Source organism: Boleophthalmus pectinirostris, unplaced genomic scaffold (assembly GCF_026225935.1).
Source record: "Boleophthalmus pectinirostris isolate CB_2022bp ecotype Guang Dong unplaced genomic scaffold, ASM2622593v1 HiC_scaffold_6, whole genome shotgun sequence".
NCBI lineage: Eukaryota > Metazoa > Chordata > Actinopteri > Gobiiformes > Gobiidae > Boleophthalmus > Boleophthalmus pectinirostris.
In genome coordinates this window covers 15,504,280-15,517,830 of record NW_026571447.1, presented here as the reverse complement: position 1 = coordinate 15,517,830, position 13,551 = coordinate 15,504,280, and the positions used below count along the sequence as shown (strand labels likewise).

Here is a 13,551-nt window from a genome sequence, read left to right as displayed (position 1 = left end):
AGCCAAGGAACAAACTTTGAATCCTAAAGAAAGAAGATTCCGACATGTCAGCAAGAAATACACCTCCAAGCAATTAAATGTATGCTAAATAAACATATCTGATCATTTAATCTTTATATGCATCTTAAGAGGAGACTGTATTCAAATCATAATCAAGCTTTTTGGCCTTCCTCATTGTTCATTGGTGAAACTGCTGGACTGAGGTCACCACGTGTACATATTGATTTGAGACTGGCCTTTGAGTCTGCCTCTTTGAAGCTGCTGCTTTATAAAGAGGAACACCCACAGAACCAAACCAAACACAGCTGGATCTCCTCTGCTCTTGTCTCCAAAATCGGTAAGATCAAGTCAACTCATAACTGAAGCATTATTGAAAATTTATGTACTAAAAACCAGACAGTTTTTTTTGTTTTTTTTATGTGTCAAAACAAATTATAAAGTTAACAGTCAAATTTCAAAGTTTCAAAGTTTTTACCCTAATGTTGTCTTCATTAGAAAATCACTGCAACCATGAAATTGTACCTGGCCCTTGCTGTGCTGGTGCTGGCTTTTGTAGCCTACACAGGTAAAACTAACACTAACTAAAAGAAACAATGTTTTTTAATACATTTTGTGTGTTTTTTGCTAAAGTTATTTTATATTTATATCACAGAGGCACAAGATGATACCGCGGAGGACGGGTTTAATCGGGTTCACCAGTCCGTCACTGAGTTTGGAAAGACTGCACTTGAGAGGGCACAGGCCGCACTGAACGACTTTAACAACAATGAAAAAGTACAGAAAGCAAAGTAAGTCCACAATCATCAGTAGTATTAGATTTAATTTAAAGTGACTGCCTAACACTGTCTTTCTCTGCTCCACCCACAGAACCTGGTTTCAGGAACAGATTGAGAAGATCAAGAATAGGTTTAATAACTAAGTCTGTGTTTACAACCCCCAATCCTTTAGTTTAATCCCTGCATTTTGACTGAATGTGACTGTAATTGCAATGTGATATGTTACTACAATGAACTGTTAAAACAATAGAAATATAATTAAATGTTGTTTTTTTACACAGTTGTCTGTTTTTACTTGAACTGCATAAAATCGATAAGTAAATATTTAGTGTAAACCGTTAGTTAGCTTTTTCCAGTAAAGTTTCATTCACACATTATATCAATACAACCAGGTTACTCTAACATAAATTTGGTAATGTAGAAGCCTACCTAAACATTGTCTACCAATCAAAAATTTACTCATTCTACTCACTCTTTAAGTGAAGATTACATTCATTTAACATTTTCCCACAGGTCCATAATGTATGGAATGCACCTTTAGCCAAAATAGTCCATGTTTACGATAATACTGTTCGATTTCTGGTTTGGAAAAGAGCCAAAAATAGTGAAATGAACAACAAAATCGTGAAATGAACAACAAAAACAAAAGTAAATTTGAAATATATTTAAGTGTCAATAATGGCTCAGTGATGAAAACTGACATCTGTGCCAATCAGTGGTACCAAAGGGCAAGTGCCAACATGGCCGCTGGAGTGTTTCACAATTCTTTGGCTAAAGTCACTATTTATGCTGAGTTAATCATCTACTGTTCCAGAAATCTGAGAGAACAGAGGGTTCACAATTAGAGGAATATGAACCATTTCAAATATTTTTTATTCCTTGAAAGAAAAGATAAGTATCATCAAAAGTGACTAGAGATAAATCCTGATCATGCACACACTACATCTAAAATTCACATATTAAAGCAAAAATACAATTCATTCTATATGCTTAAATGTACCATTGCAAAAGAAACTGTCACTATTGCTACATTCGCTGTTGGCACGTATGCCCTAATAATGCTGCCATGAATACTCCTTGTTCTGTTAGGTAACTACATGGTTCACAGTGTCATGGCCTTGACTCTTGACTTTAAAGCCTCTGCTACAACAATCATAATAATTACTGTTACTTTGGTTGTAACTGCAACTACAGTTACAGTGGTCACTAGCGGTCACACAATCACTAAGGTGAGTTTATGTAAGGAGTAAAGTTAGGGTGCCCTCAGATAATAAAAATAAATAAATAATGGCATGTGATGGGACATGGAGGGATCGACTTGGAAAATGTAGCCTCATTGATAAGAACAGGAACAACACCATGATTTATATTAATAGCAATGAGAGATTGGAATAGTAATATGTACCCAGAAAGCCCTGATTTCTTTATGTTTTATTATGTTTTCTATAATTTCATAATTCATAATAATAATGTAGTATCAATGAAAAAAGTAGGACATTCTCTAAATGAGATTAATGAGGAGCAAGAGCCTAAATGGCTGTACAGGAAAACAAAAAGGGGACAGGTGGTCTTCCTAAGCACGATTTATACGCATTTAAATTTTTACATTTTATACTCAACTAAATTTTTCTTTAAAGTGCTTTAAAGAAAAAAAGGGTCTAAAAAGGTGCAGTCTTAAAACTGTGAAAAACTGAAATTTATTTTAATCTGTATAACGCTAAAGTTATTCCTCATTTGCCATACGCATTCTAAGCATCCTAATTATTCACCGTGATGAGTTTATAGTAGTTGAAGTGTAGTACTAGTACTAGTAGTAGTGATTGTTTAGAATCTAGCAACTGTTGGCCATTAGTCCTGCTAATAATATTATTATTTTTTTTTTACAAATCTCAGAGACCAGAAAAGAGTTTTGTCATAGCTGTAAAGCTAATGATAACTAGCATGCTAATGTGCACTTCCTAATTATCAAACAATAAAATGCTTTCTACATTTTCTACATGCAGAGAGCATGCAGCACACTTCAGGGAATGCTTATACAATATAAAAACATAATGCTAAAAAGAGAAGAGTGCAGATACAATATTTTCACAGCTAAACAGAAGAACTGTTTGAGTTTTGAACACTAACAAATTAGACACTTGCATCACATGTTCAAAACGTTCTAGACTGCATAAAACAGAAATTCTGATTCCCCTCAGGTCCTCAGAGGTGAACCATGTCTGATGGCACTGACATGTCAGAGCTGGAAACCTTTGGCAGAGTTGGCAATATGAGGGGAAATTCTGGTATCCATCCTTATATTTGACCAATTATACAAACAGACAAATGCAGCAGACTAAAGCCCGCTGTCCTTGGGCCACATTGTGGACTCTGGCCAAAGCTGATGACTAGAAACTCTCTAACTGACTCCTCCAGTCTTTGCACAAACCCATATCTGTGCGAGCGATAGCACTGGTATCAGCCCCATTGTGGGTCCACATCCAAAGGGCACTGGACAAGCTCCTGACCTTAATATAGACACAAGAACTGCCATAAGACAAGTCGAAACAGATCACATACCGCTGACTTGTTTGATATGTTACAAAAACAGGAAATGGACATTTTCCATTTTTGGACAACCTTGAATAGGGAGGTTTAACAGTCGTGCGATGAGGACAAAAGTGCACTGTGTGCGATCACCTAATACAAATAAAACGGCTTGATAACACTCATTTCATTCAACTTGTGTGTGTGTCGATTGAACACCAACTCAAAAGGTAACATTAAATTTGGTCACTGCTTTTGCACATATTTGTTGTAACATTGTGAACCCAATGCTCTCATATTCTCTGAACTCTGTAAATATGTAACTTTACTGTCTATACTGTATCTTTGCGTTATTGTAAAGATAATTGTGTATTTTTTCTTCTTTACAACAGATGGATAAGAGAGGCTTTGTTCTTTGTCTCATCCTTTTAATTCAAGGTATCCATAACAATGTATATATTTGTTATATGGAAAGGAGATTATTTATATATATTTATATATATATATATATTAATAATAATAATACACTGTACTGAAAGTACAGCCCTTCACCTAGTTACACAGTACAGTTATTCAAACCTAAAAAAAATGGGGTTTTGGCATTTTATGGGAGGAACATAAGACCCACTATTACTCCTTCAAGTGAAATAATATATTGTTTTAGTGCTATTTATGTTCATTATTATAGACGCATACAGTGTTAATTTTCACAAGTAGTTTTAATTTAGTTTTAGTCCTTAAATAAATAAAAAAAAATCTTTGTTTTAGTTAAATGATTCTTCTTAGTTTTAGACAGTTGATTTTACCTATGATAACTTGTATTGCATGGCTTCATGGTCTGATTGGAAATTAGGATTTAAAAGTGCAACTTGGATGTCATTGTTCATGTTCAGTTGTTATTATTCAAAAAATAGGAATATTTATAAAAAATGTAAGCAATTTTCGATTACTTTTTAAATTTTAGTTGGAGTTTATTGATGAAAACTACGACACAATTTCCCCTGGCATATAATTATTATTTGTCCTTGTTTTGTAGCATGTGGGCCACTTCTCGCTCAGACATCAGCTCCTGCTGATTCTGCTGGTCTCATGCAGCGTTGGAAAGACAGAGCCACGTATTATCATTTAAATTCTTTTCCATACATATACATCGAAAATGACAAGGCTCTCACTTCCTCATTTAATACTTACTTTACACTGTTTTTGTTTCAGGGAGGCCAAAGAGAAGATGCAGCGTGTGGGGCAGGCGGTTCTAGGATTGGCTGGAGCATACTATGAGGATCACCTCCAACCAGTGGTCTCCAGTTACTACCAAAGGGTTTCCACCTGGAGAGACAATCTGTGGGAGAACATGCAAAGCAAAATCAGCAGCTACAATCCATTTGGAGAGAAGTGAAGAGAAACAAATGCATTTAGAACTATTCTGCTGTAGTTTCATGTTATCCACAAGAAATGATTAAAGTGTTAAAAACACTCAGCAATCATTGTAATTTATATAAACAATGAGCCGAGACATCAGTATTATGAAAAATATGTCAAGTGACAAAATATGGAACATGTCAGCAGTTTTGATTAATTTACTAATAGCTGAAAAACCTATGTAACTTATGCTCCGTGTAATTTTTTGGATGGGGAGGAGGTAGGCTTATCATGATAATTACAATATCGACATATCATTCAGTATATGAGAGATATTCAGCTTTTTTCTGCGCTGCAATAAGATTTGAGCTGCAGAGGTTTATCTTTTATTCAGCAATATATTGTACTTCAAAATTCATTACTGTGACATGCATAGGAGGGGGGCATGCTACCAGCTTGTCTCCAGAGAGATACCATTATGACTAATAAATATGATATAAAACATACATTCTTATGACTTGTCATAAGAAAATGTGGCAAAACCACTGCCAATACAGAGTGGGTTACTAATAAACTGCCTGTCACACCAACTATGGTGTACTACTGCAAAGTATTTGACCAACGCAGAGCAGATTTACATGGGTTCAAGTAAGAACACACAATTTCAGCCTGTGTAACAGAGAGTGTTGACTTGATTTTTTAGGTTTTTTTTTTTTTTTTTTTTGACATCAGAGGTACATTTTGAATGGTATTAGGCATGATATTCTCTGTGTGATCTTATCATTGAAGTAATCTGTATGTATGGGGTCAAAGGTCAGGTCAGAGTCCACTGCAGCATGCGTGTCTAGACAACCTGACTGACCTGCTGACCACAGTGCTGCAGTCTCAACAGCATTCAATATGAAATAAACGCAGGAGAGGTCCATGAATCAGGAATGTGCATGATCAAAGGAGATTTTCATCAAGTCTTGTGACATTCAAGGACAGCACCATGAGCGAAAGGGGTCAGGGCATTACATAAGCCTTTCTTCCACATAAGGAATTCTCGAGTGGATATCATGTACATTGGACTTTGTTTGACTGTGTGTGTATGTGTGTGTGTAGGTGTGTGTGTGTGTTGTGCTGTGTGTAGGTGTGTGTATGCTCATCAGATGACGTGTGTTTGCAGTGCCCCCCTATATCATCGCGTCCAGATGTGAGCTCTGAGTTACAGACAACTCACTTTCAGAGTGGACTGTCACCAGAACAGCAGCAGGTAAGACTTTTCTCCCAAGATTCTCCCTTAAAACTCATGAAATGCTCTTGTTCAATTTAACTAAAGATTCTAATGACATTTTAAGTTAACATTTCTAACTGTTTCTGTTGCAGACATGAATGCCAAAATTGTCTTTGCGGTCTTCCTCGCCCTGCAGGGTAAGTTGACAGAATTATACAAAATGTTATTTAAATAGAATGCACAAATTACACCTTTGACTAACTTTATGTGCAGACATTTTTCCATTCAAACAACTGTTTATATTTTAAATGCATTACTTGTTTAATATTAATTTTTTTTTTTTTCCATAGTTCTAAGACTTAAATGCAACTTCCAGACATTTTGGAATTAATTTCATGTGATTAAGTATCTAATAGGTATAACGTAGTTTAAATTGTAGTTTTGCAAATATATGCAGTAATTGAAAGTACATTTAGAAGGAGCAATGCTTCCATGCAGTTTTGAGAGAAGTTAGCTGTAAATGTTCAGTTAGAAGTGATTCAAATAAATGCTTAGTTTGTGTGGCTGATGCAGACAACAGCCACCATCAGAAACTACTCATATTGGAAAGACCAAACCAAAGGGTGAAATGAATCTCATCTCCAGTTCAAAGAACATGTGTGTTATTTTGTGTTTTCAGTCTCACTGAGCCTCTGTGAAGTCCCAGTGCCTGACCCTGATCTCATGGCAACATACAATGACCTAAAGAGCACCTTATTCAGAAGGATTCAAAACGCTTACAACAAGGTCATGCAAGCAGCTGAAGGCGACGAGAACACAAAGGCAGCCAAAGAAGCTCTGACGCAGCAGACCCAGGGCCTGGAACCCTACATGCAGGTGGTCAGGTAAGTACTACAGACTTACAAAACAACTACAAAGTACAGCAAAATTAATATAATCCTTTACTTCTGTGTGCAGGGCTGTCGGTGAGGAGGTGTCCCCTGCTGTAGACAGAGCTCGCTCTGCTATTCTTGGTGTCTACAGCAAATACCTGCGCACCCATATGCGTGAGCCACTGGAAGTCGCCATCAGCCGCATCAAGGCTGTCCTGGACGAAGTCCTGCCTGTGGAGGGCTAGATCTAGTTCAAGTGCACCTGTAACCCACCTGTAACACAATAGATCTAGAAACTATGCAATCTGGTTTAGAGAAGTAATGCAGTGTGTCATGAGGCTCTCTCCTAACAGCATTCACGAGAGAAGGAGGCCCAGCTTATGTCAGAACACCTATGCAAATGTGTTATGCATGTACAGTGTCCTGTTTGATACACTAACAAACTCTGTGAGCGATTGTTTATGTATATGTGTGAGTGTGTTCAATAAACTGAACTGAACTGTGCAACGCTGCCTCATTACATTACACTGGATTTAGTACTGCACGGGTTATATAAGGGTGACACTGGATTATATAAATGTGACACTCTGTAAATTCTACATAACTAAAAAGAGTTTAAAATATATTTAAAAGATTTGTTATGCAGTTGAAAATGGAACAAACAACAAATGGTACATACACAGCAGGTGATTTTATCATGCAATATAAAACATAATGAACTTACACCAATTAAAAGAAAACATCTAATCATGTCTGCGTGACTGTGTCTGGCACTAGGGAGCTTAAATTAGTGACCATTTACTCAGAACTCTCCAAAAACGTCAATTATTACATAAAATGAATGAAATTAGAATTTTCACTAGTTGATAATCATGGCTGTAGGTTATGCAGTGAGAATATGAATTTAGTATGTTGCGTACTTACTGTGTACACATAATATATCATAATTTCAATGTCAGCAATGTCTTCAGTACAGTAGCACCATCTAATGGGTAGCAAAGGAATAGTAAAAATGTCCATAAAAAAACCCAACAGTTTAAGGCTGGTTGGAAACACAATGTACAAAGTAGTAAAAAAGTATCTCAAACAACATTTTTAAGATGAGCGGGTCACCTCTCCACAGATCTAACATGTAACAAGGCTCAAATGTGTCACCTTTTTGGCTCTATGGGGATCTCCCTGCTGTGGAACATTCCAGGCAAAACAGTAACATCTCCATGGAGACAAGCAGGTGCTGGACTTTTCACCCTTCAAAAGTTACATAGTACAACCTTTAAAAAAGCATATGACATTAAACATGGCAGGAGGTGTAGACTTCAATAGTTGTGGCCATCTGTCATAATGTTTTTGTTATAAATCAGTGGCTCTCAAGCATTTCACATCAAATACCATCAAAGAAAAGGTTTGCCTGTCAAAGTATCACCAGAGCTAAATCAAGTCTTTGGAGCTATTCCAGGTCAAATCTAGGCGGACATCATTTCCACTGTAGCGCCAAATCAGAAATTAACCAAAGGAGGACAAAAAGTGGATACAATGAACTCTAAACTCAAATGAACCAATCAGTCTTCTTGTAATCACAGAAAAGCAGAGTGAGTTGATCACAGTTGTGCTAGAGGTCACAGGTCAGCAGAGATCACATGACATCTAAAATCACTGAGTTGGTAAAACGTGGATGGGAATAATGAAACTTCACAGTACTGTTCTCTGAATTACTCCTGTCCTCATCTAAGATGAATGTATAGTAAAAACCTATGTGTATATTACATTTATAACATTTTACTTTAATCCGTAGCCTTTTAGCAATATTAAAATATTTTAATAAATAAGGTTTATAGAAGACAAACTTTTAGATTCTTGCAGTTGAGCATAAAAGCATAAAACCAATAGATGTCCCATATCTGTCTTAACCCCACTTGACCGGGTGACGTGTACAGAACTCTGTAGACTGTAGAGCTGTCCCACTGGGACTTAGGACTGTTGGAATCATATGTCCATGTAGCAGCAGCGTTATGCAAGTGCCAAACTCCTCTGCCATAATGAGACAGGATGAACTGGACAAATAATCTGAGAACTGAAAAAATATGGTGATCCCAGGGACAGATTAATTTTAATTTCATTTATTACATCAAGATTAGTATCATTATTGTATTATCATTATGTTTTCATGTCAAACAAATTGTCATTAATTAGTAAAGCTACCTGATGATGGTTCCTAATTATTACTGAAAAACTGTGTGTACATAAAAATATCAAATAAACATACAAATTTTCAGCAAATCTGTGTGATATTGCTATGTCTAGGCCTGTCATAATAATTACTATTGACACATTTTGTCATTTTCCGGTACTATGACAAGATCTGAGCTGTAGAGAGTTGAGTATATAACTTTAATAACTTATTAAATATACAGCCTACTAACTACTAAAGTGTTTCATTCATCTGTTACTCTTGTAGCTCTTGTAAAGATATTGCAGATATTGTATATTTTTTTTCTGATAATCCAGTAGTTTCAATATTATCGTTTATCATGTATTTTCTTCAGCAATATATCACGCTTCAAAATTATTTACTGTAACAGGCCTATGTCAATGAAACTATGAAAAAAAAATCCTTATCAGAAATAAAACAAGGGCACTACACTTTTGCTTTGCCTACTTTTCAGACTGAAAACCACAAACCAAAGCAAATAAAAGCATGGAAGGATACCTATTTTTAGCTCAATCATAATGACATCTCTCTATGATCTATGTCCTACAAAAATACAAAAACAAACGGCCAGTATGGTTGACCTTAAGTTACATTGTTGGTTCCCAGTGTCTGGTATCTGTTTTTATCTAGCTCCACATGTGTGCATTAGAAAGTGGACAACAGAGCATGTTTATCTGAGGCCGAGTGCCCTTTGGCTCAGGAGGCACAAGTCAACACATGTGTGCTCCTATAAAACCAGCTCTCACTACTGTGGCTCCTAGTCTGTTTCTGCTGCACCGGATAACGTGAGTACAAACACATAGCACTTTCTTACATACATATTTAGTTCTATTAATTTTATAAAGTATTTCTTGTTGAATTATTTGAATTGTGGTATAGAACTTGGAACTGAATGTCTAGTGACCGTTATTAGCAAACTGCAAAGTGTCCACAGAGATGCATTAATCAAAAAAATGTTAAATTGTAAACAAAAACAACAGCAAACAACTTGATAAACTGCTGGGTGATTGATGGTAAACAGATTTATCAGTAAGTAACATCAGACCACCTTTAAATGAATGCCATGTTTAGTATTTAGAATTTGAATAAATAATAATTATTAAGAGACTGAAAATAATATGAGGAGCTCTGTTGTGACCGGATGTGAGCGTGTCTATCTGGTTTTATCTGCAAGAAAAATAGTTATTTGTGCTGAAGTAATACTATATCGGTAAGAGGCCGTCTTGAAATCCTATAGATTTTAGATTTTCTTAGTGTAAGATGGAGATGATGAGCTGGTGCTTTATTGCGAATGATTCAGGCTTTGTAACAGCTTAATTAAGAAGTTTGGAGTTAGGGTATTAATTAGGCTAAATAGTTACAAAGGCAGTCTTAATGCTTTCTTCATGCTTTATCGTGGCTAATTTAGGTGTAGTCTTTACAAAATGTGACTGACTTTAAAGTAAAATGTGTAAACTGTGGAATGTGTAATGATGAATATGAGAATAAGAATTTGAAACACAGCCAGAGGTCGCCCCCCAGTGGAGAATACCTGGCATGACAGAGTTGTTTTTTTTTTTTTTTTCGCAGAACTGCCCCAAGATGAACAAGCTGTTGGTCATCACTGTGCTCGCTGCCCTGCTGGCTATCAGTGAGTCACCTCTACAAACACACTACCCAATCTGAGCAAATCAATCAATAGTGTTTTTCTGAGAAGCTTTGACCCTTGACCCCTGACCTGTTGTTATTGTTTTGGAGCAGATGCGGAGGGCTTCCGTGTGTATAGGCAGGTGGAGGAGGAGGCGGAGCAGCCGGGCACTTTCACAAAGATGACCAATGCCTTCAGATCCTACTACGAGAACGCAATCAACACAGCCAGCGGGTATCTGGACAGCGTCAAGGGCCTCAAGCAGGAGGAGAAAGCAAAGTAAGGGACTGTTTCATGCACATTGAATGAATATTAACATAAAGGTCAAGATTCAGTCATTTCTAATAGTCATAGCCATAGTCAATAACTTCAGTCTTTTTAAGCTACTACTCCTGTCAGTAAAAGCGTGGTCGAGACAGCCTTTATTGTTTGCTCAGGAAATTATAACTGAAGGACATTTTATCTGATTTAATCAGACAAAATACAATTGAGTAAAAACTATTCATCAATCAATGTGAGGAAGAGGAACTTGTAAACAATAGATGTAGAAATAGTAACATTAGGAACTCACATTGTAAAAGGTATAAATATTTAATTGGATTATCACTCCATTTTGCCATCTACTGTATCACAAATGCTCGAAACATTATAAACTAGAAATAAGGTTCTTAGACACACTTAGACAACCCTATGTGCACACTTAGGCAAACCTATTACACTATGTGCATTATACCACTATTTTACATCTTGATTTTTGTATACTTTTACTACATTTGTGTAAATTTTGCCCAGCCAATAAATTATTGAATTTGTCTTTCTGGTTAAATAGAATATGAATAGTTCCATTAGCACGTTTTTTATTCTAGGCTAGTCAAAATGTTTCTACAGTATGACTCAAGATAATTAGCCTACTAATTCAAGCAGTAATAAACATGATGCTAGGTTATTAACTATAATCACTGCCATGTCACATCTTTATTAAACTGTGATGACTTTGTTGCCAACAGGAACCTCTATGAAGAGACCACCAAAGTGATGAGCACATACACTGGAATCGTACAGGATCAGCTCTACCACATCCTCTACCAGCAGCAGTAAAAACTCAACTCAACAAGTAACTACAACTATTGCCTTTTCTTCAACCTGTGGACTTCAAACTGTCAGCTTTAACTACCACACAACTTCAAACCTCTATAGTGCAGACAATGTGAACTCAAATAACGCGCAGCAGCTTGCATTAAGAAACTGACTACTTGGCAAGCATCTGAATTTCACATTAAAGGCGCACTGTGTAATATTCCTGGTGGGGATGTTAGTGCTTTGCCTGGAATGTTCCAAACTATGGCATTAAACTTATCAATCTCCACAGAGACAAGCAGGAGATGCCACTTAGGCCAATTTACAGGTGAGATCTGTGAAGAATGCATGTTATTATAGGCATTTTTGAGCAATAAAAACACCCATAATTTAATAAATGCGTCTTATATAAGTTTAATAACATATTGTGAACCATTACAGGCAAAGAAGTAGCATCTTCATGGTGGCAAACCTCAAACCTGAAAAGTTACGCAGTGTACCTTTCAGAAAACAGCCAGTTCTGTTTCCATTATTGTCATGATCTGATCTGACCAGTGTTTCTGTCAGTGAATTGAATGTTTGTCATATCTTGAATAAAATATTTATACGCACTAACATTACCTTTCGAGTTTGGTTATTTCAGTCAGTGATGGAGCCCAAGGCAAAGCTTTTATCTCAGGAAACAATACATGGAGCTGGAGTGGAGCTTCTGTGAGGCCTCCGTGAAACTGCACTGTCTGTTGTGATTAATAATAGATGAAAAGAAACAACATGTAAATCAGAAAACCACAGAGACGAGTAAACAGGGGAGTGAGGGGAGCTTTTTGTACATTCAGACAAGTCCATGATCCAAGAGGCCGTCTGATGTGGTGTGATGATTCATGTATGAATATAGGCGGCATGTGACGATCTGCTCTGATGATGCACAACATGTCCTATTTACTTTGATGTACACTCCTATTAGAAAAACTACAATACAAAAGTTGTCTGTGTAATCCCTTGTCAAGTCCAAGTTGACCCATACAGGATGAGCAAACGTCCCTATTTACCCGGGACAGTCCCAGTTTTGAGCCTTATGTCCCCTGTCCCATCAGATTTGTATAAAACCAGTGACTTGTCCCAGTTTTATACAAGAAATGTCCCTGGTGACCCTATTTTTGACAAATTTGATCCAAACGAGGTCTAAACCAGGACTTAACTAAGATTAAACCAGAACTAGATCAGGTCTAAACCAGGACTAAAACAGGACTATCATAATTTTTGACTAATCTGATCCCTGCCAACAGTTAAGAGGCGCATAAATTGTCATTTGTTTAATCAAAATACAGATTATGACTGACACGACTGACACAATATTACACGCTCGTTTCACAATTTTATTTAGTATTGTCCCAGTTTAAAATTTTGAAAATCTGGTCACCCTACCCTGGTATGATCTTTAATTGTACAATATAAAAGAGAAGACGCTAGATTTGGTCCGAGGCTATGGTGATCACACCACCACTAACAAAGTCAGAATTTGCAGTAATACTGTACATACTTACATTTTGACCATCGCAAGGCTTGTTGACAACACGAGAACACTCACACAGTGTTCACCAAAAGCACATGGACATTAGCCACCGGCGCTAAATGACTGCTTTTATGATTACTGCCACTAGAGGGCGCGTCAAGGCTGGAAATACAATATCTGTAAAGTACAGTATTTCATTAACCTTTATTTAACCCACTGAGAATTAGTCTTTTCCAGTGAAGTCCTCTATGCTAGATTTTTGTCTTAGATTTAGTATTTAGTTTTAAAGTGCCCATAACTGCCAAACAGAGCCAATAATTTAAATTGAGAAAACATGACATATCAACGCCAAAGTACAGTGTACTATTGTGTTTGA

At 36.6% G+C, this 13,551-nt stretch overlaps 4 protein-coding genes across 5 annotated transcripts; all 4 read left to right on the top strand.

The window, feature by feature from the left end:
* Nucleotides 1-184: 184 nt before the first annotated feature.
* On the top strand, nucleotides 185-1,052 carry LOC129411772 (apolipoprotein C-I-like). Its single transcript, XM_055163669.1, has 4 exons — nucleotides 185-337; nucleotides 496-565; nucleotides 653-788; nucleotides 868-1,052. Exons 2-4 carry the CDS (start codon nucleotides 511-513, stop codon nucleotides 917-919), a joined length of 243 nt encoding a protein of 80 aa, XP_055019644.1. The 5' UTR covers nucleotides 185-337; nucleotides 496-510; the 3' UTR covers nucleotides 920-1,052.
* A 2,334-nt stretch (nucleotides 1,053-3,386) lies between these two features.
* Nucleotides 3,387-4,783, top strand: apoc4 (apolipoprotein C-IV). Its single transcript, XM_055163668.1, has 4 exons — nucleotides 3,387-3,532; nucleotides 3,695-3,740; nucleotides 4,339-4,417; nucleotides 4,515-4,783. The coding sequence occupies exons 2-4, from the start codon at nucleotides 3,695-3,697 to the stop codon at nucleotides 4,696-4,698; spliced, it is 309 nt and encodes a 102-aa protein (XP_055019643.1). The 5' UTR covers nucleotides 3,387-3,532; the 3' UTR covers nucleotides 4,699-4,783.
* Nucleotides 4,784-5,826: 1,043 nt separating this feature from the next.
* Nucleotides 5,827-7,033, top strand: apoa2 (apolipoprotein A-II). Its single transcript, XM_055164043.1, has 4 exons — nucleotides 5,827-5,916; nucleotides 6,030-6,074; nucleotides 6,557-6,761; nucleotides 6,835-7,033. The coding sequence occupies exons 2-4, from the start codon at nucleotides 6,032-6,034 to the stop codon at nucleotides 6,992-6,994; spliced, it is 408 nt and encodes a 135-aa protein (XP_055020018.1). The 5' UTR covers nucleotides 5,827-5,916; nucleotides 6,030-6,031; the 3' UTR covers nucleotides 6,995-7,033.
* A 2,634-nt stretch (nucleotides 7,034-9,667) lies between these two features.
* On the top strand, nucleotides 9,668-12,272 carry apoc2 (apolipoprotein C-II). 2 transcript variants are annotated; one of them, XR_008633471.1, is made up of 6 exons: nucleotides 9,668-9,743; nucleotides 10,528-10,588; nucleotides 10,699-10,864; nucleotides 11,593-11,699; nucleotides 11,955-11,990; nucleotides 12,104-12,272. XR_008633471.1 is itself a non-coding variant. In XM_020940413.2 (4 exons), the coding sequence occupies exons 2-4, from the start codon at nucleotides 10,540-10,542 to the stop codon at nucleotides 11,681-11,683; spliced, it is 306 nt and encodes a 101-aa protein (XP_020796072.2). In that variant the 5' UTR covers nucleotides 9,668-9,743; nucleotides 10,528-10,539; the 3' UTR covers nucleotides 11,684-11,704. The 2 variants fall into 2 exon arrangements, 1 of the variants encoding a protein (XP_020796072.2); XM_020940413.2 differs by lacking the exons at nucleotides 11,955-11,990; nucleotides 12,104-12,272 and having other exon boundaries at nucleotides 11,593-11,704.
* Nucleotides 12,273-13,551: the final 1,279 nt, after the last annotated feature.

Coding starts and splice junctions, on each gene's coding strand:
- LOC129411772 (XM_055163669.1), top strand. CDS start 511: ATGAAATTGTACCTGGCCCTTGCTGTGCTGGTGCTGGCTTTTGTAGCC. Junction 566..652: donor GGCTTTTGTAGCCTACACAG/GTAAAACTAACA, acceptor TTTATATCACAG/AGGCACAAGATGATACCGCG. Junction 789..867: donor GAAAAAGTACAGAAAGCAAA/GTAAGTCCACAA, acceptor CTCCACCCACAG/AACCTGGTTTCAGGAACAGA.
- apoc4 (XM_055163668.1), top strand. CDS start 3,695: ATGGATAAGAGAGGCTTTGTTCTTTGTCTCATCCTTTTAATTCAAG. Junction 3,741..4,338: donor TCTCATCCTTTTAATTCAAG/GTATCCATAACA, acceptor CTTGTTTTGTAG/CATGTGGGCCACTTCTCGCT. Junction 4,418..4,514: donor CGTTGGAAAGACAGAGCCAC/GTATTATCATTT, acceptor TTTTTGTTTCAG/GGAGGCCAAAGAGAAGATGC.
- apoa2 (XM_055164043.1), top strand. CDS start 6,032: ATGAATGCCAAAATTGTCTTTGCGGTCTTCCTCGCCCTGCAGG. Junction 6,075..6,556: donor GGTCTTCCTCGCCCTGCAGG/GTAAGTTGACAG, acceptor TTGTGTTTTCAG/TCTCACTGAGCCTCTGTGAA. Junction 6,762..6,834: donor CCCTACATGCAGGTGGTCAG/GTAAGTACTACA, acceptor TTCTGTGTGCAG/GGCTGTCGGTGAGGAGGTGT.
- apoc2 (XM_020940413.2), top strand. CDS start 10,540: ATGAACAAGCTGTTGGTCATCACTGTGCTCGCTGCCCTGCTGGCTATC. Junction 10,589..10,698: donor CGCTGCCCTGCTGGCTATCA/GTGAGTCACCTC, acceptor GTTTTGGAGCAG/ATGCGGAGGGCTTCCGTGTG. Junction 10,865..11,592: donor AAGCAGGAGGAGAAAGCAAA/GTAAGGGACTGT, acceptor TGTTGCCAACAG/GAACCTCTATGAAGAGACCA.